We start from the raw sequence: 21,307 nt of genomic DNA, 5'->3' as shown, positions 1-21,307 counted from the left end.
ACAGAGCCAGGCTCATCACTGGTTACTTCACAGACAGATGGAAACAACCACTGATACAAAGTTCAGGTAAGTATTAAAGCCACTTATAATAAAGGCACAAAGACCTTCAAAAAGTAACACTTGCTGAATTAGTGCTAATTTTCTAAGTGACTATGCACAGGCAAAGGGACTTTTCTGCAGTTAAGTCTTTCATACTGATATTTAAATGAAGATAGTGATTGGCAAATGCCTCAGGACAATTGCGCATGGTTAATATCAGTGCAAATAAGAAATGCATGTATGAATAAAACTGACTTCAAAGTGGCCTGGAGTTACTGGCAGTTCCTAACAAGCCAAGAGTATAAATAAAGGTACTCAGCATGTAGAGCAGTTCACAAGCTATACATCTGCATTACATGTAATGCAGATGCTGCAAGAAATTCACCTACTGTAGCATCTGTTTTGCATTATTAACGTCTCAACCAGGGTACGGTTGTAAGGGTAAGGTTGAAAGGAACACATACAGGTCAGGAAAGTACCTTTTTATTCAGGTACATAAAGACATCAGGACAATGCTGTTTTCCCTCTGAGTGACTGAAGCCGTTTAATTTCCTATCTGGCAGTTACTTGACACATACTTGTCACAAACATACTGCCAGTGGAGTAGTACTTTAAGCCATCCTTCTGTTTTGAGTAAAAGGCAGATTTTATGACAATGCAATGCCACACCACCTCTGTTTCAGTCACACTGTATTTATTCAGTGCTACGATGACTGCTAGCTCCTTATGTTCCTTCAAGAGAATGGGACAAAAACTTTCAGCCTCACAGCATTTCAGTTAGTTTCTCTGCTTTTATTAACAAGCATATAATATTCATTGGCAAAACACTGGATACAAGCTTCACTATCATAAAATCAAAACATTAAGCATTAATCCCCAAAAGGCTTATTCAGACAAAACTAGCCACCAGTAGTACAGAAATTACACAGCAACACAAAGCATAAAAAATTGTAAACTTTTAAATGAAGCTAAGCCAAAAATATGGTTTTACACTCTGACAGTTCCAGAATCTTTATTATGCCACATATGAGGATAAAAGGCTTAGTGGTTGCACTGGCTAATTGTCCCTTAACTGCAAAATGATCCTGTTTGCAGAAGGAAAGAACAAACTTTCCTTTTGTCCAGATAAGTCACTTGAATTAAAGATTCCATCAAACCAATACTTTCCATTTCAAACAGAAATAACAAAAATAGTGGAGTATCAGTACTGAAAACTCAGGACTTCTTCCTTCAGCCATACCTCTGTTTGAATGAATGATCCCACTGGTTTCTGTGGAACCATCCAGGTTATTACTAAAGTTACCAATGTAAATGTTCATAGAATTGGGCATGTAGTTCCTACCCTACGACCAGGACATGCAGAGGTCATTGTGGCTTCAAAAGATTTCCAAAAAACTCCTAAGTAGGATAAAATATGGAACAAATAGTAGAGTCATACCTTTATTTTGTATATAAATAAACAGGTAAAACATTACCTGTTGATTTGCCACAAGACCCAAGTTCCTAGGTAATTTTTGTCCTGACTGCAAATTTTGATGAGAGCAGAGATTGAAGCATTGTTCCATGTTCTTTAGTATTGTTCTCTGCAACTTTTTCTTCAAAAATGGATCTCAAGACCCAAGTAGCATCTAGTTGTATCTTACGTAGGGAGATTCATGTGTGGAACAATTTCTGTTACCAACTTTAGGCAGACTAACTAAAGTTGCATTAATGTTTTCAGTGAAACATCCAAACTGAAGTGATTACCTGAGGAAAAGCAGAAACTTGATTTTTCTGTTCAGTAAAGCCTTCTGTACAAAATGTGTACCTAAGATTCATCTCACTGATGTACAGACTGGTTGGCTTTTTCCTATTATCTTTATCTCAATGTAATATTGAGAATGCTGTAAAACAGCAAGTTATATTTATCATCTAGTAGAAAAAAAAATCTGTATATCCCCTAGGACTGTGTTGTTATAAAGACAATAAGAGCCAGATAAGCTTTCAAAGGCTCATAGCCTACTGGAAAAAATAGCACCATCATAGTTGTAGTCTGATATTTTTTACGGTCCCATATCTCCTGAGTGACAGTGTTGTGTATACTATTGCACAACCATAGAAAAAAATATTCCCAGGTGTGATGGTACACAAATATACCAGACCTAACAATGGCACAAAACATTTTCAGATAGGCTGCAAGTCTTGTCGATTGCTTCCACAATTCACATTAAGGTTTCTTGCAAGATCGTTTATTTTAAAATATTGCTGACAGATAGTTCTTGTACTTACAGAAATTTTAAATCCCCCATTTCACTCGTAAAATAAAAAATGGAACAAAGCATAAAACACACACACCCACCCCCAAATAACAGCCCCAAATAAAACTCCATTTGAACAAGTGAGAAAAGCCATCTACATTCCTTTTAAATGTAATGGTAAGTAGATGCTACATTTACAATTTAAACATAAGCCTAATAAATGCATGTTTCAAACCTATTGCACAAAAGCATAAGTAATGCTCTTTATCCATACAAAACAAAAACATACAGATGAAAGCTACTCAAACTCAATGAAAAAGGAAGAAGCTTGTAAAAACATCTTACAATTTCAATTTATATGCCCGTAAATAAAGCTGGACCACTAAAACCAAAAATACTTGGATGGTAAAATAAGACAGAAGGCTTAAAATAGAATAAATAATTTTATAAAGTTAAAATTTAAACCCCCAAATCTTATTTAAATTCAATATTATATATTCTATCTCAATTCTTTATTTTTAATGAAAGTATACTTAATGAGACTCTAAGCCCAGGTGATTCATCAGTCTCACTGCTGCTGAGGATAATGCAACAAGATACTTCCTTACTGCAACTATTTACCAGCGTAAGAAATTATAAAAGCTACTTCACAGTAATGGCATCTTCACAAAAGCCAAAATCAACGACCATGATCTCATCAGAACTAAGAAATTTGTATGGTCGTGTCCAAATTTTAGTTCAACTTTCAACAGTATCAGGGTTACTTTACCCAATATAGTCTTGATATAAATTGTCTCTTAAGTGTCACAGAAATTAAACAAGGCTCTGACCCAAAGAAGACCTCGCTCTACACTGTAGTCTTTTAGTGAGACTAACATATGGTACAGACAGAGTCACACCACTCCTGAGGGCAATTTTTGAAGTGAAGATGTTATCACATGTGATTTAGAAAAACAACTGAGTAACTTTGGAGTTTTTTGTTGGTTTGGGGGTTTTTTGTTTGGTTCTCTTAGTTTGTTTTTTTGTTTGTTTTTTGTTTTTTTTAATGGTGCGATATTATCAGATTAAACACATTGCAAAAGCAGTTACACACAATTACAAGCAAAAACCCCAGCTATAGGTATTAATACTGGCTTGAATTTATGTATCCATATAAACAGAGTTTTCTATATACTGATAGCACCATAACAAATTCAAGTGATTCTAAAGATGGTTATGAAGTTTTAAGTTTTCTATTGTAAGTTGTTACAGCAAGAGATAGATTTGAAAGGCTTCTGAATTTGCGTGTTCGTAATTAATTTCTCAGTTGTTCAAGTACACAAGGAAGAAATGAAATTCCCATGTACTTTAACAGCACTGCGTCAATATCTAGTCATACAAAAGTTTCCTGCAGTACACACACTTGAGGTAGACAGATCTCATTTATATGTGTATATGTATATATATATATTTGTTTGTGTGTGTGTATATATATATATATATATATATATATATATATATATATTCTGAGTAAGGTGGTTAACCAGAATGCTGTCTGGCAGCTTTAGTTTAATGTCTACATCAGGTACAGCCACTTGGTGTATACTCTGGGTGCACAGAGCTGGGACCCTTACAGTCCTGTCCACATTCTCAGGGCCTCAGTGGCAAAGCCAGACTCTTTTTCACACTAGAACAGTAACAATCTTGTAAGAAACAGCTCCAGAGAGGCCCAGTATGTCAGCCTGTGTACACATCCATACCACCTGCATTGACTGCTTTTATGGAAAGTTTTAAAAATGGTAGACACATGATCTTGTTTGTTCTTTTCTGCCAGATCAAGTAATGCTAAAGACAGAAAAAAAGCTGAAAATACACAAACAGCAAGACAAAATCAGAGCCAAATTTGATTGCACGAATCACAGACATGCATACAAACACCACACAAGAACCAGATGTGGAGTTCTGTGTGACCTAAACATTCAAATACAGCTATCTTAACACTTTCGTCTGCATGGACATCAGCATGTTCTGGCCTTTGTGTGGCTCTCCTTTCCATCTCCACAATTCAGGAGAATCCTTTTCATTCTCTGCTCACATAATTTCTTTTTGGTTTCCTTCCTCCTCACATCTGTGACTGTAATCAAAATAAGGAGCCCTGTTGTCAAAGGTAAGCACAAGCAGCAGTAGAGCTGGGAAAGGAGAACTGAAGACTCCAGAGAGGGAAATTAAGGGAAATGTGCTGAGGAATGTAGCGCTTTGAAAACTCAAGAGGAAGAATATTTAAAATGCTTAGATAAATCTCTTGCAGTATCAGCTTCTGGTTACTAAGTAACACTTTCTAGAAGAAGAAGCAAAGGAGCACAGCAAGAGGAAGCAGGGCTTCTTATCAAAAGATATTTTATCAAAAAATAACAGAGTTTAATAATAGGAATAGCGACTAACATTTTCAGCTGACAGGAAAACTCTTCCAAAAATTAGGTTAACTATTTCCAGCTGGCCATAATAGGGCATACACTATTTTCAGTGACTTCACACCTGCGCCAGACAAATGTTCTTACAATTGTACTATGGATGATACATAGTGGATATAGCTTGCAGAAATCACTTTCAACTACAGTTTTTTAAAAGCCAATTATTTCCAAAAGCCTTACAAAAAGTGCAGCGAGCCCTGCTAAGTGCCATTGAGGGTGCTTTCTATAACATATATAGTTATATGTGTATATAGATGTATGTACCCATACATAAATTCATGTGTATTACCTTGCATCCATTAGGGCTGATGCAAGCAAAATTACTAGTTAAGGCCAAAAGGTGCTAAAATAATCTTGTCTTGACTCTCCCTTCCTCCCACCCCATGTAAGTTTGGAATGGCAGTACAGAAAATGCTATGGTTTTGTAAGAAAACAGCTAAAGAAATTTAAAGTTGCTTGTAAGTTTTAATCAGTGAAATGAAAAATCTGCAATACTCCCACAGTTGTCCAAGAGCCACTGTTTCAATAGCTAGTGATAGCAAATTCTCTCTAAATTAAAAACTGATTTCTGCAAGCCACAATACATAAGAAATGTTTATTTTTTAAGAAATTCACAAATCTAGCACTTGTGAGTATTTGTCATTACGTGGTGCAATTTATACCATAGCAAAATATATATCACAGCACATTAAAATCAACTGAAATTCTTTCTATTAGTCTTACCAAATTAACACGTATACAGAAGTATCAAAACTTTATTAAAACACAAGGTGAGGGAGAGCAATAACTGGGCAAAAATGACAAATTTACTGGTTTCCCAGATTTTCTTAAGTTTTCAATGCAGCATAATAAATTATCACCAGTCACTGTATTATCAGGTATGTTCAATGCTCTACAGAGTAACTTGAATAAAGCCAATGCAATCAGGCATACTATATAAGACAATAACACTTTGCAAAAATATAGTTTTTAAAGATTTAGAATGCGAGAAGTAACTAAAGCAACTTGGTGTCAAAAGCAACATATTTATATCACCCCACAACACTCAAACTTTTTCTGTGTGTAACTGTAAGAGACAAATCAGGCTGAGCTACATGGAACTGTGAAGTGTTTTCAGTATCTGTAAACTTAATGCTGGTAGTGTCTTGCTGAGTTGAAACTTCTTTCTTCCATACAAAAAAGTATAAATATTGTCTGCCCAGAAGTCTAGGTAACACATCCCTAGAAGAAATATTCAGGACAGCCCACTATGAAAGCCCTCCAGTCTTCCAAAATTATTCAGCTGGTTTGTGTCATGTGATTAGTGATGCACTAAGAAGGTGCCAGATGATAGTCTCTGCAAAAAGCTCTGTCCAGAAGGACACTTAAGTTCCCTTACAGCAAGTCCATTTTGGGTCTATAATGTAGCAGTAGAGGTGCTTTCTGCAAGACAGAAATACCAGTAAGTTAAGAAACAAATCCAGAACTAACCTGTTCAGTAGGAAAAACTTCTGTGTCATAAACTAAAGCTTCAATTAAAGTCAAGAGCAGCTATCTGATCTGTCAAAAATTCACCAAGACAAAGACAAGGGGCAACTTCATCTGTGGGGCTCAAACAAGTGATAAGGAACCCTTTCCCCTTTATCTCAGGAGCAGATCTGTTTATCTTGGAAAACTCCCTGAAGTAAGGGATGTCCAGAAAGCAGAAATTAGAGTATGTGGTACTTCATATTTAATAGCTCTCACTTGATTCCTCTTCTGTGAAACCATCCATTGATTTTTTTTACGAATAGGTAAACTTTTACACCACAACATCCTGCACCATGGACTTTTGTGTCTCACAAAAACAATTACTTCAGCTTGTTTGTTCTGGGCCTTTCGTGTCTCAGTTCCATTTTACATCCACCACTTCTTTCACTTGGGAGGGCAGTTCACAGTTCTGCTTTCCATATGACTGACAATTACACAGATCTCTCACAGGTGAAGAGTAGACTGTATGGGTGCACATCAATTTGATACTCCTGTTTGGTTCTCTCTGCTACACCACAAAACCCTAATGTTTGCATTGTATCCTTTTATCTATACCTACATTCAACTTCAGGTGTTTGTTAATCTCCTGTCACTCAGAACTGTAAAGACCGTTTCCAGGTCATTCAGAAACACCATATGAAACAGATTCCAGCAGGATTCCACTTGTGACATCTCTGCATTTTTAACACTGACCATTGACTTCATCCTGTGACTCTTACACAGGTCAATTATTTTGTAATTCCAAACAGAAAAATACTTCTCTAATCCCACATGGACCTGTTCTAGATAGGCATCCAAAGCCACCAAGTGATTTCACCTCAGTGTACACTGTATGCTCAGAATGTGTTGCTTTTGCATTACAAATACAAACTTCTTGTTCCAGTAACTCTGTGTGTACATACACTGATTTCCCTTCTAAGTGTTCCGTTGTTTTGCTACTCATTCTTACTGCCTGAAGGAGTTAAAAATAATACTTTTTATAGCTTCTACTTCCTCTGACAGACTTGATAACAATTAGACTATTAATACAGTGTTTCCTTTTCTCTTCCAATGAATACTTAATTCTCCTTTCCTTCATTTACTGGAAACAAATAAATACTTGGCATCTAAGGATATTGTGGTAGATACTTATAAAAATACCTTCTATAAAGCTATACTGCAGTACAGTTCCAAATTATCGCTATTTTACAAACATTTTATTTGGCCATTTCATGATTTACATTGAATCATTGTGTCATACCTTAAATCTCCATCTAGTAACAACTACAAACTTGAGCGTATGGTCCTTGCCAAGAATCTCTTCATTGCATAATATGTCCAGCTGACAAAATAAAGGTGACAGTTAATTCACTGGGACCCAATTCACCAAACAATGTATTTCACATATTACTATACATTTGACAAGACTTTTTTTCTCTGAAGACACTGGAACTGGTAATCCTGAAGTTGCCCTGCAGACAAAAATCACACCACGAAAGAAAAGAAAATCTGCTCTCAACATGAAGTACTGAAAGATAATGTCAATGCCCACCTAAGAAATATATTAAGATATGGATTTAATGTTTGATTTATCTTCCCAAGCAGTACTAAGGTCCTTTCCTGAAAGCTTTACATGCTTCTAAAATGCTTGAATACAGGACAAGGGGAGAGAACTCTCAAAGAGAGCTGTTATTTAGCATACTATGAATTTTTTTTTACCTAACAGCAGTCAGGTGGCATTGTTACAAGGACAGAGGTTTTTTTAAAAAAACAGTCGGCCATATATTTATATGCTACATTTATAGGGGTTTTACAGATACTAAACAGATATTTTTGGTTTCTATCTCTATTTTTAAAAATCTTGGTATTAGAAACAAGGGAAGATCTCAACATAAAAGTATGACGGATCATATGACTACTAATCAGCTGAACTACAATAGCTGAACATGAGCTAAAACCAGGGAACATGTATGAAAACAACAAGTTCCACCAAGTTGCTTGTGTTACAATGTTTTACCCCACAGCCCAGGAAGGCCTGAATGTGCATGCTGTCCACTTACACAGCAGTAACTCAAACCTGAAATAGTCTGTATCAAGCAACCAAGTAACCATGTGCTCAAATTCTCCTTCTATATGACTTACTACTAGTAAAATGATTACATGACTATTTATGTATTTTTTAAGAAGGCAGAAAGGGATAACAAAAAAATAAACAGTATTCCAGAAAAGTTTTTCTTTCAGTACAAACCAAGTAGATTCTTAAGTCACATCTTGGCACACTGCATCGGAGAAGCAGCTTACACATGCATATACCAAAAGAATATATTTAAAAAACCCCTTCTGAACAATCCTTGTAGCTATGTCAGGAGACCTCTGAGCCAACTCAGGACAAGACGGGACACAGGGTTTTGTTTCAGGAAAACTGGCAGAGTTTGGGGATATACTTGAACCATAAGAGAGAGAGAGAGTGTTAGTTTGAAGTGTACAGAAGCTATGGAGGAAAAGTGATAGAGATGCAAATTGGCTGTTGACAAGATCAAGCAGCAAGGTGTTGACACACTGGACTGGAAAGCAGATTATTTGATTTGTATGAAATGTCTTAATGAAATTCAGTGAATCCGTGTCATAATATGGATTTGAGAGATGTCAAGCTGAGAGTCAACTGAGATGTCCAGAAACTGTTACCAAGATCCAGCCAAGTGATAAATAGGGACTGCATTCATAGTTTGCCACTTTTAATTTTTGAATCTAGTCTAGGAGAAGTTCAAAGTATTGCCTTTCTTTCTGTACTTTTCAACTTAAATTCTTCTCATGATTCCCTGTAAAGACAGGGAAAAGCAGGCATCTGATAACACTCTGATTGTGGTAGGCAGCAACTTCAGACTGAGCTTCACTAAGAGCACAGAAAAGAACAACATATTTGTGTGGTTTCTCTTCAATGGACTTCACTGTTGAAGTGTTTCTGTTTGGCCCCTGTAGAGTGCAAACTTCCTAAAATGTTGGAGATAAACTCAACTACAATATATCAAAAAATCATCTTGCCAGAGTCCGTTTAAACACATGTGGAAGCACGTAACCAAACTTTTTGCCCAACTATTTAAAAATGCATATGAAAAGATGCACTGCAAACTAAGTGGAAAGTCCTGTACAGACCCAAGAAAGGACAAGAAAATTGTTATCTGTGTAACATATATAGCATTCAAGAAGTGGTGTATGCTTCTGTTTCCTGAAAATAAAATCAGAATAAAAGACATCCTTTTGCAAAGGAACAAACCCATCCCCTTCAAGTTTTTGTATCTGTAAACTTACTTTTAAAAATTAAAATATTACCTCATTAAAAGAAGACAGGTTGAGTTTTTTGGCAATGAACTTCTTTAGATGCAAGACTGTTGCTTGTGCAGAGCAACGAATCCATTTTCGTTTCAATCCACGCAGTTTGCTGCTATTGCACTCCAAGCAGATGCTTACCTTCAGGAAAAGGCAAAAAATCAAGAGTTGGCTGCAACAATTATCTGCAGTCTTATGTATTCCACATGCAATTTTTATTAATCCAATATAGTGAAGTACAGTACTAGTGTTCTTTACATTGAAACGTCTATTAAGAAAACCATGTTTTCTAAGATTTCCTAATAAGACAAATATGTTCAAGTAGTAATTTTTGATGTTGGAACAAGGCTGCCTCAGTCCAAATTCATAAGTTGTCAATAGCTTAAGAGGGCCATATGCTAAAAGCTAGAGCAAGAAAACAGTAAGAAAACCATTGTCAATTCTCAAGATTGCTTCTAACATAATTTCTTGCTGTCAATGCAACTGCTAATCTAATTTAATTTTAACATGTTTAAAAAGAATGAATACAAATGATATGACAAATATTTCAAATTCTCACTTTTCCTCCCATCCAGCTATTCATTACAGTCTAAACTCTTTGTGATGGTATGCTTGTATTACACTAGGGGGATCTAGTAACATGTACAATCCCTTTGAAAGTTCCCTTACATGGCAACTGGGAAGAAAATTACCCCAAGCTAAAGTTACTCTGGACTCGCATAACCAGAAGTCATAAAAGGCATGGCTTGTTTATACCAAAGGGAAGTTTCACCTTCAAACAAGCTTTGTGTTCTAAACTTAACAGTGGGCTTCCCTGATTTTATAATCTTTTTATGATTCAGGGCTAACACTGTATTAGTATTAAAGGTTGAAAACAAAATATGTAGTAAGACTGCTGTTAAGGAAACCTGTCTGGCCATCCAGGAGCCACTCTGGCAGCCACATTCCCACCACCTAAGCTGAGAATGAAGCCCGTTCACAGCTACACCCCTCACACTCACATTCAGACCAGGATTCCCTCCTAGCTTAACCCCAGGTTTTCCATAGCAGAATCTCAGACATCCAGGTCTTTCAAACAGCTTAATCGTGGTGCAGTAACTAAATAACAGCTCCAGCTGGTGCCTCTGAGAAGGGGCCCCAAACAAAGGAACCTCTGGGCTCTCATACCCTCACAGCACCAAAGTCTGGGGGTCTCAGCTGCTTCTGTGTCTCAGTGTCCAGTCCCCAGGCTGGTGCCACCGCTCCCTGTGCCCCTTCCTGTGCCAAGGGTTGGCAGTTCAGGGCCTCTTGCCTCGTGCTCCCATCCAGAGCTCAGCCCGCAGCTCTCATTGCAACTGCACCCTGAGCTACCTGCACTGAATGTGTTAACAGTGCCACAGGTTTAATTCATAATTACCAATACACATTCAGCTTAATGTATCGTGGTAACACTGGGGTACACTCCTGTATAAAGCAGAAAATTACATTAATTTGTTTTGACAGCAAACTTTAAAGACTCATAAACAATCAAAACTATAAAGATATTTGGAAGAAGATTTGAATGTATTCTCCATTCCTGGCAAAACCCAAAGGTAAAACCTCATGCTTACAAAAAAGCACTGTCCAAACTACATCGTGTTTGTATCAGAGAACAGAGGAAGTAGCTTGAAATAAACTCATTTTCTTCTCTGTTAGATTATCAAAGTTACCTTACCAAACCACAACAGCTAAAACACAAGATAAAACTAGAGCATGCCCTATGAGCCCACCTGTTCATCACTTCGGTGGTAGTCATTATCTTCTTCCTGTTTTTCCTCCGAAGTTTCTTTATTTATATTTTCATCTGCTTTAGTTTCACCTTAGATTAAAAAAAATCCACATATATGGGATACTCAAATATTATTATCATATATAAACTCCACATACAATCAGCAGCATCTGATAGCGCCAATACAATTAAAACAGCAAGTTTCACAACTGCAGTATAGAATAAGCTTTGCTATTCCCAAATTGTGCTTATCAGCTCCAGCTACACTTCCAGCCAACAGCCCGTGACATGAAAGAGGAGAACACCTATGGAGTTCAGCTGCTAACAGCCCAGAAGCTGGGTAATTTCACAGTCCCCATGTAGGCACTGCTATGGAGACCAACTTTGCCACAAGCAACATGCAATTAACAGCTAAAACCAAAATTCTGTGCAGAATAAGGGACAAGTCAACAATCCTATGCTGACTCTATTCGTCGCTGTTACAAAACAATGATTGTAATATACTCACTGGGCACATACTTTCAAAAGATCTGTTCATCAATTTACTATATATCACCCACCAAAGACAGAATAAATAAAGGACTATTTACCATTTCGATGAGAATCTAGGTGCTGTTTTGTAGAACATGTCTCCCCTTTGATATCCCCTGGAACTTCCATGCCCAGTTTGTGATAAAACTCCCTTTGCTTTTTCATTTCCGCTGTTTAAAATTGCAAATATTAATTTCTCTAATAAAGTTCTAATGCAATATTTATGAAGTTATTCCAAATCCCTTCCCACTTTAGGACTGCCAACAAGTGGCGGTGGTGTCATTATTTACTGTCTTCTATCACTCCTATTGCATCAAGTTATGCCTAATCTTATTTTTCAGAATTAGAAAAGCATAAAGTTATCTGCATAGTTACTACTATGCTATTATTGTTAGAATGAGATGGAATTTAAAATACTGCAGCTAATTTTGAATATCCCCCATTTTGAACATGACGCCCATTTTGAATATGATCCCCATTTTGAATTTAGAGTATTTCAGTCAAAACATTGGTTTTGAATTTTTATTCATAGTTCTGGTTTTCAATATCCCAGAAATTATTTTTAAAGTATCTATTTAATCACACTGACAGTTGGAAATGCCCTGGTTAAAAAGCAGCTTCAATAGATCAAAATACTCTATTTAAATGAAAACTTTAACATACATTAAGACCAAAAAAACCCACTGAGCAATATTTATAAAGTATTTCTTTAGTTTAACAGATCTAGCATCAAAGAGGATTATGAAAACAGTAATTGAAATTTCTCTAACAGAAAAGAACTCTCAAAAATAGCAGAAACTAAAAGCATTTTAAAATTGGATTTTACCTCTGAGAATTCTAGAAAGCTTGCACAACAGGTATAACAAAAACAAATTAGAGTTATGGTATGGCAACATTTGAAAGCTGAATGACTATTCTGCTTTACATAATACTGCTTTTGGAAGCAACATCCCACATTGCCTCCTACCACCCCCACACTCAGTTGTTGCTACTACAGGTACAAAATTAAATTAATTGCTAAAAATTACACAAGTGAAAGAGTCTCGTTTTCCACTGTATTTTTTCTCAGCTGCCCCCCTGGCCCATCTTTACATCATTTGAAACTTTCTTTTATCTTTAATGTCAAAGAAGTATGTGCAAACTGACCTTTAAAAAGGTCACACCACAACTTACCTTCTTGGAGGCCTGGCACAAGTTTGTAAACAATATCTTGCATTGTTCTGTCATGACTGGCAAGGAAAAAACCAACAAAAAAACAAAAACAAAATCAAAAGCTTAAGTTCATGATCCTGATTGAAAGCATTTCTCTTAAAAAAGTTCCACTACTAACCATTTGCAAAAATCTCTAAATTCATTTAAGAAGAATTTTACTTTTCAATCAGTATTTCTATCAAACTAGAAAGAACAGATACACAAAAGAAACTATGAAAAAGTATAAGCTAAGATAGAAAACAAATGGAAGTGTCAGAAAAACTAGTCTGTAGACTAGTTTTCACAATTCAGCCCACTGAGTATGTCCTTCTGCATCAAGACAAATATGACAGTAATAACCTAAAACTCTTTTCCAACTTAGAGATAAACTCATTTTTGTTACAAAAAAATCAGTAATAGCTTGTTTCTCACCCCTGAAGACTAATTGCTCACATTTCTAGATTAGTTATCTTTACTAGGATCTTCTAAAATGCATGAGACTAGTTCAGAGAAAAAGACCACAACAAACTAAATTTTACTTTTTTCTTAAAAGGGCAAAGTAACTGTGAGAAACATTATTTAGCTAAGTAGCCTGTAGAGGTAGTGTGGCTCAAATGAAAAAAAGTCAACAATCCCACTGCAGGACAGTGGGGACAGGTAAAATTCTAAACTTTAATCCCCAGCTCACCTAGAAAAATCCTGTTCTAATCTAAAATAAGTTACGGGTCTCAAAGAAATTAAGTACTACATTAAATTCCAATTAAGAAATAGTATAAGAAGCATTTCAAGTGTCTGCCTTGACTGCTGCAATGTCATAATCTCAAAAGTGTCTGCAGTATCAAGTCCTGAATTGGATTTCAACAGAAAAGGCTTACAAGAGTAGTCTCAGGCTTCTCATAACCTGACATGAGCACTCCACAGCAGTGGAGATCAGTAAGCAAGTACAGAAATAGTGACAAATCAAGACATTTACAAGCAGTAATTACAATATTCTAAGTAGCGCTACAAGATTCAGAATATCACTTATCCTAAATTCATGTCATTTTCACCAGCAGCAATCTCATTTGTACAGGCGGAGATGATGAAATGTCATTTATGGATTGCAAACACTTTGCCAAAATTATTTGAACAAAAATATATAAGTATGACACCACCATTAAATCAGAGGTGACAATTTGGGGGTTGGAACTAGATCATACAGATGATCTTTAAGGTACCAAAGTATTTAAGACTCTGTGATGCTATTTAACAGTATTTAAAATGAAAACAAGGAGACACATTTGGTTTACCTGTTTTTCAGACAGATGAATAGGAGTTTAAATCTCCATTTTCAAACACCTTGTGATACTCCAGACTGTCAATTATTTTTTTAAAAAGGTAAATAAATAGACTGGACAAAGTCTGTTTCAGTTTCAATGGGCAATATTTTACAACTAATTTAAACAGCTTACTTAAGTTGAAGTGTATTCAACAATAAAAAACAAATAACAAATTGCCTTCTAGCTGCTCTCAATATCATGTTGTTTCCTGGCCCTTTTTGCACAAAAACCAAGTTTTTGAACCGAGGCAAACATGTTGTCTTACATGTCATTTATTCATTCTTGCCTATTTGCAAGTACCTGTCCCTTTAATTATACACTCATACAGGAGTATGAGTGTATATTATAAATGTGGAGACAGCATACTTAGTTACAGGCTCCTGAATGAGGGTAAGCTTGAGCAATGTAAGTATGTGTAGAACATTGACAGTTTTCTGTAAAAGTGCAATCAGACTCATTTGCTAAAACTATTGCTTCCAAAATTGTTATAAGAAGTGAGAAAGGCATGTTGAAAAATGCTATGAACAAACACAAGCTCTTTATAGCGGAAGACAAAACACTATTTGATATGCAACAGCTAATGCAGACACACCATTATGATGTATTTTCATCAGCAGGAGTAAAATGGAAAGAAAGCACTCAAGGAAAATAAAAATAATGTCTTTTCTGACAAGAAAAGGAGGAAAAAAACCAACAAAAATACTTAGTGAACATGCAATTTGACTATGCAAATGCAGATGGAAAATAAAGAGGTGACTGGCAAAAGCCAACATGGCTTTCACTATGAGCAAACCGTGTTTGACAAATTGGGTGGTCTTCTATGATGAGGTTACAGAGACAGTGGATGAGGAAAGGGTGAGTCATGGCATCTACCTGGACTTGTGCAAAGCATTTGATGCTGTCCCGCACAACATCCTTGTCCCTAAGTGGAGAGATCTCGATTTGACTAATGCAGCACTTGGTGCATAAGGAATTGTTGGATTAAGAAAGGCTGGATAAAGAAAGTCTGGATGGTTGCACTCAAAAGAGTTGTGATCAACAGTTCAATATCCAAGAGGAGACCAGTCACAAGTGCTGTCCCTCAGGGGTCAGTACTGAGATCAATGCTGTTTAACATCTTTGTCAGTGACAGTGGGATTGAGAGCACCCTCAGCAAATCTGCCAGCAGCACCAAGCTGTATGGGGCAGTAGGCATGCTAGAAGGAAGCAATGCTTAGGAGGTAGGTCCATGTGAAGCTCGAAGTTCAACAAGGCCAAGTACAAGGTCCTGCACCTGGACTGGGGTAATCCCAAGCACAAATGGGCAGAGAAGTGACTGAGTGCAGCTCTGAGGGGAAGGACATGGGGATATTAGCAAATGGAAAAATCAACATGACCTGGCAATGTGCACTTGCAGTCCAGAAAGCCAACTGCAACCTAGGCTGCATCAAAAGAAACTCAGCAGCAGATTGAAGCAGGTGATCCTGTCCTTCTACTCTGCCTGCAAAAGCCCCCACCTAGACCTGTGCTTTCAGCTCTGAGGCCCCCAAAGGATGTGGACCTACTGGAGTGAGTCCACAGGAGAGCCATGAAAATGACCTCCTCTCATGTGAAGACAGGCTGATAGAGTTGGAGCTGTAGAGCCTAGAGAAGGAAGACTGCAGGGAACTGTCAGAGCAGTCTTCCAGTACATGCAGGGAACCCAAAACAAGGCTGGAAATAGACTTTTTAGACAAGCATGTAGTCATAGGACAAGGGGGAATGGTTTTAAACTAAAAGATGACAGATATAGGTTAGATAATAGGTAGAAATTCTTCAGTGAGAGTGGCAAGGCTAGAATAGGTTGTTCAGAGAAGTTGTGAATACCCCACCCCCAGAAAGGAGGTGGGGTGGGGGGATCAGTCCAGGCTTCATGGAACTTTGAGAAACCTGAACTAGACGATCTCAAAGGTCCCTTCCAGCCCAAACCATTCTATGATGATTCTATGACATTCTTATCTGTTCCTACAACCTAAGCAGACCTTTGAAAGATTAACTGAACAATAAAGCTGAAAATTATTTCTCTTATTACTGTCACACAGAAAAGCACTGTTCAACTGAGACTAATTTTTGATAATTTTGTAAAAGTGTAATTCCTACAAACGTTTCATATATATAATTCTTACAACCCAAGTATACAAAATGAGGAATTACTATATCCCATTAAAAATCACACTGAAATTAAACATTTGAGTGTATAGTTAACTTGCTTGTAAGTCTGGAACAAGCTGCCATGCTAAGGCCTTGCAAACTCATAGCAGAAGTTTCATTCTGTATCTCCTTCTCAGTCGCCTTCATACTTCTTTTTCAATGTTTAACAGGCTTACAAGCAAGAGCAAAAATTCTGAGAGAAGCTGTACTGTACCAAAGGGGAAGACCCAGACTAGAGTGAAGCTACTTGCACTTCTGCTTTTATACTTACCCAATATACTGTAATGGGTGGCTCTGATGTATAACAATCCTACAGGTTGGACAGGTGTTGTTTTCCTCCAAATATTTCACTAGGCAGCTTCTACAGACTAGTAAAAAAGACATTCACAATTTAAAAGGAATATAAGTAGCACAACAGAAGTCTGCTTTTATACAGTCACAGAATGCACAATACTGAAATTTACACAAAGTTCATTTTTCTGCATCATATGTCTAATCTTGCAGAACACAGTTTCAAGTACCTTTCATAAAATTTCCTGATACAGGAAAAGGATGCAGTAGAATTAGAGCATCTATACCTATGGAAAACCTTAACACATTACACAACAGAAAATCTCACTTCAAAATTTACTAGAACAATTTCTAGCAGGTCATTCAGCTTGCATGGATGACATTACAGGAACTATTTGCCATTAAGATACTAGACAAAACATATTTGCTTTAACCAAGGCCACCTACAGAACAAGTGGCATGTGTGGTGGCAGCACACAAATAATCTTGGTGTTATTTTAATTCTAACTTCCACAGAGTATACTACAGCTGAACTTCCACCAGAAAAAAAAAATGACATTGTCATAGACCTTCAATATTAGTAAAATGTCATGCTAGGAGTTGCTGAGTAGTGATTCACTGTTAAGCTGTATGTTTCTATATGCATACACACAATCATCCATCGTTTTCAAAGTAAACTATTTATACACCACTCTCCTGCCCCAAGACAGTACTCATAAAATATACTACTAAATGATATCCTCACTCACTTAAAGTTACAACTGAAAAGGTATGGAGAAAAGAAGGGAGGTTTTCTTGAAGTGCACTAGTTCATGTAGTCTTGGTATTAATGCACTTTTCACACAAAACAAAAGGATTTCTGTAACTATAGTGCCATCTACCTCTCAAACAAGAAGAGACAGTACAATTACATAAAGATCCGTTGACTAAAAAAAAAAGTAACAGTAAATGAAGTACTATAACTTTGCACTGTGTTTTGCATTTACACACCTAGGATGACAGCACTGTTGGTGGCAGACAGACAAAGCCTCATCTTGCACAGCAGTTTGTTCCAGCAGAGTGCCAGAACAGAGTGCAAAAGTGAAGCCAAACTCCACTCCTACCAAGTCAATAGAAGCGGAATCTGACAAAGGAAGCAGGGACAGGTATACTGGAAGGAGTATAGGGATGTTGCTAACTTAGGTAGGGAAGGGTCAGAAAAGCCAAATGACAGCTGAAGCTGAACTTGGCAAGGAATATGAACATTATAATGGTTTCTGTAAGTATGTAACAAAAAGAAGGTCAAAGAATGTGTAACTCCCAGACAAAAATGACTGGCAAATCAGTAACAATGGACAAGAAGAAGCCTGAGGCATTCAATTTTTCTGCCCCAGTCTTCTCTAGCAATTTCTCCTCCCACAGCTCTCACATAGATGAACTGCAAAGGAGGCACTAGGGGTGTAAAGTCCCTTCTACTGTGTGAAAAGATCAGGCTCACGAGCACCTGGGAATGTGAATACACGTAAGTCTCTGGGACCTGACGAGATGCGTCCCAGGGTCTTGAGTTGGCCGATGTAGTTGCCAAGACACTAACAGCAACAGTCCTGACAGTCAGGTGAAGTCCCCGGTGACCAGGAAAAGGGAAACATTGCTTCCACTTTTAGGAAGTGGTAGAAAGGGAGAGATCTGGAAATCATCAACCTGTCTACCTTAACTCTGTGCCTGGGAAGATCACTGAGTACTAGAATGTGTGCTAAGGCATGTGAAGGACAGGGAGGGGACTCCAGACAGCCAGCACAGCTTCACCAAGGACTCTGAGCAACTTGATGCCACTGAAGATGCCCCTGCCCATTGCTGTGGTGATGCATTAGGTGACTTTTATAGTTCCCTTCCAACCCAAAGCATTCTGCGATATCTAAAATATCATCCCATGTTAGTACATCTTCCAGCTTGGACTAGGTAAACACTAACTCCTAAAATGAACTAGTCACAAGTTAGCTAATGTTCTGGCAGGTTTCAGTCTGAGCACAGCAGCCAAATAAATGCCACTAGATAGCTCATGAAGGGTGCTGCAGCCATCTAGGTTCTTTTTTTCTGGGGTCAGGTTGGGATTATAAACTCTCCTGAAACTAGAAGTCTTTGGAGTAATGGACAGGAAATATGGAAATCGTTCTGTGGTCTGAAACAATATTACTTTTGAATTTTACATTACTTTGGTTTTCCAGTATCTCTGATCTCTGTTTACCCAGATACACAGGCACTGACTGTGGACATGAGCTGTACATTTTCTCATTTCTTATACACATCAGAGAGGTTTCATAAGAACAGGAACAGAGAAGGCTAATATTCACTTTTTTATTTTAACAGTTTCACTTCTCTTGACTTTTTTTCATTTCTGTATCTAGTTCAAGTTGACCTTTTATCATCCTGATGCATTCAGAAGATGATACATTTCATAATGTGAAGTATTCCCTTTCAAAACATAGAAACATTATAAACTTTGTGTTTATAATTTCAGTTTTGTTAGCGTTTACATGTGAAACATGTAAACACTAACAAAACTGATATTACAAACAGAAAGTTTAACAAGACCAGCATGTGTCATCTAGCCTAGATGTTTAATCAAGGAACAGACACAAACTAAAAAAAGACTTGACTTTTTTTTTTAGTTGATACTAACGAAATTTTTAGCAACTAACTTAGTGGCCTACTTGTCACCAACAAACTAAAACCACAGCAGAGAAGTAAGTAGGAAAGAACATGAAAACACTTTGCTTTCTCCTAAACTCAGTTCTACAAAAATTTGCCCTGTTCCTCCAGAGGGCTGGTCTTAGTCATCCAAATTACTTTCACTAAAGGACCCAAGAACTTTATTTACTACTGAAGAGTCTTTGAATGGTCAAAGATCAGTAAATGAGAGAAAAATTGAAAAGGTAAGAAAAATGTGCAGTTCTGAGTAGAAGAGAATGAAAATTTCAAGGTGGTGTAATTTAGAAGAGAATTCTATCTCAACACACAGGGTAATTTCATGATGGATTTTGCAAGGATGCTTTTCCAGGAACACATATCATTAGCATTATCTTACACAATACAAACAATACAAACATGTATGAAGTTTTGTTAAAAACATAGGAAGGACTCTGTGCCTCTTCCCACAAAACTGATTATACAGGGCACAGTGCAAAGTAGCACTCATAAAATATAAATTGTCAAAATAAGGGAGAAACAAGCTAAAGAAAACCCCAGAAAAAGTAGCAGGAAAAGGTATTAAGGTGCATGTCCTGACTTTTGCGGTAAATGCCGTAGAGCTGTGGATTTCCTCCATAAGCAAATATAAGAGATGGTGCAGACGATACCAGCTGAGGGGTATTTGTGACGCTCCGCTTTATTTTTAAAGAACAATAAAACATGACCTCTCTCCAGCTGTTAGCCGTGTTAATTTGTTATGATACTCATTTTGGATACACTCTTCTATCTAGCAGCAGTAAAGAAATTTGGGCAAAACTAAATAGAAGGCTCACTGTGAAAACAATAGTATGGAAATTGAGACAGGAAGCAAGAAGGCTCTGGAGAGACATTACAGCAGTCCTCCAAAAGTTGAAGGGCACTACAAGAGAGATGGAGATGAACTTTGTACAGGGGCATGTACCAACAGGACAAGGGGGAATGGCTTCAAACTGAAGGAAGATAGGTTCAGACTAGATATTAGAAATAACTGGTACAGATAACAGGCACAGGTTGCCTGAAGAAACTATGGACGTACCATCACTGGAAGCATTCAAGGCTAGGTTATATGGGTCTTTGAACAACCTGGTCCAGTAGATGCTGACCCTGCCCATAACCAGGCAACTCAATATAGATTCTAGAACTATTCTGTGATTCTCAGAATCACAGAACAAACCTTTCTACTATCCTAGATTCTATGAGGATATTCAGAACAACATGAAGTGTGACAAGTGCAGCAAATTCATCACAGCTGATAAACAGAGCTTCTAAATGGAAAAAAACCAATCACTGACAAATCATGAACATTGTCTTTCCCCTTTGTAAGATATAAAAGGTGAAGTCTGCCGACACTTTTTGTTTTATGATAAATACACATCACAAAATAATTGCCTTCCAAGAAAATTTAGGACTAATCATTAAGCTAATTAAACGGCCTACTAGCTTTATCAGAATAAACATAAATATTGTGGCAGAACAATTTTAAAACATGGGATGGGTTGCAAGGTTTTAAGTCATCTTTAGCTTACATGAAAATAGAAATTCATGGAGTAATTAATCAACAAACAACTACTTTATCACAATGTTTTGGAATACAAGCTTATTTCTAGGATACAGTACAACATACTTATTATCAAAAACTACTCTGTTTTCTGCAGAGGAACAGGAGAGAAAGAGACATCTGAAAGGCTCCAGGTGGAGAATATATGCTACATCAACTGTCACAGAAGAGAGAACTAGGTATTCCACATTCCTTTAGCATGAAGACAGACTACATTCTTGAATAGTTACATTATCACTATTATTGTATATAGC

At 37.1% G+C, this 21,307-nt stretch overlaps 1 protein-coding gene across 6 annotated transcripts in view; it reads right to left on the bottom strand.

Annotated features, from left to right (window-relative positions):
- Window positions 1–5,465: 5,465 nt before the first annotated feature.
- Window positions 5,466–21,307, bottom strand: part of PCGF3 (polycomb group ring finger 3) — a 50,679-nt gene continuing 34,837 nt past the window's right edge. For all 6 annotated transcript variants that reach the window (XM_064736254.1, XM_064736257.1, XM_064736253.1 and 3 more), the window contains 7 exons: window positions 16,770–16,866; window positions 12,993–13,048; window positions 11,879–11,989; window positions 11,290–11,378; window positions 9,545–9,682; window positions 7,476–7,556; window positions 5,466–6,148 (listed from right to left, as the gene is read on the bottom strand). In XM_064736254.1, coding sequence (XP_064592324.1) covers window positions 6,101–6,148; window positions 7,476–7,556; window positions 9,545–9,682; window positions 11,290–11,378; window positions 11,879–11,989; window positions 12,993–13,048; window positions 16,770–16,866 — 620 coding nt within the window. In that variant the 3' untranslated portion in view covers window positions 5,466–6,100. The remainder of the gene's footprint in view (window positions 6,149–7,475; window positions 7,557–9,544; window positions 9,683–11,289; window positions 11,379–11,878; window positions 11,990–12,992; window positions 13,049–16,769; window positions 16,867–21,307) is intronic.

This window comes from Zonotrichia leucophrys, chromosome Z (assembly GCF_028769735.1).
Source record: "Zonotrichia leucophrys gambelii isolate GWCS_2022_RI chromosome Z, RI_Zleu_2.0, whole genome shotgun sequence".
NCBI lineage: Eukaryota > Metazoa > Chordata > Aves > Passeriformes > Passerellidae > Zonotrichia > Zonotrichia leucophrys.
Note: the sequence above shows the minus strand (reverse complement) of the source record. Positions and strands in the feature narration are given on the sequence as shown.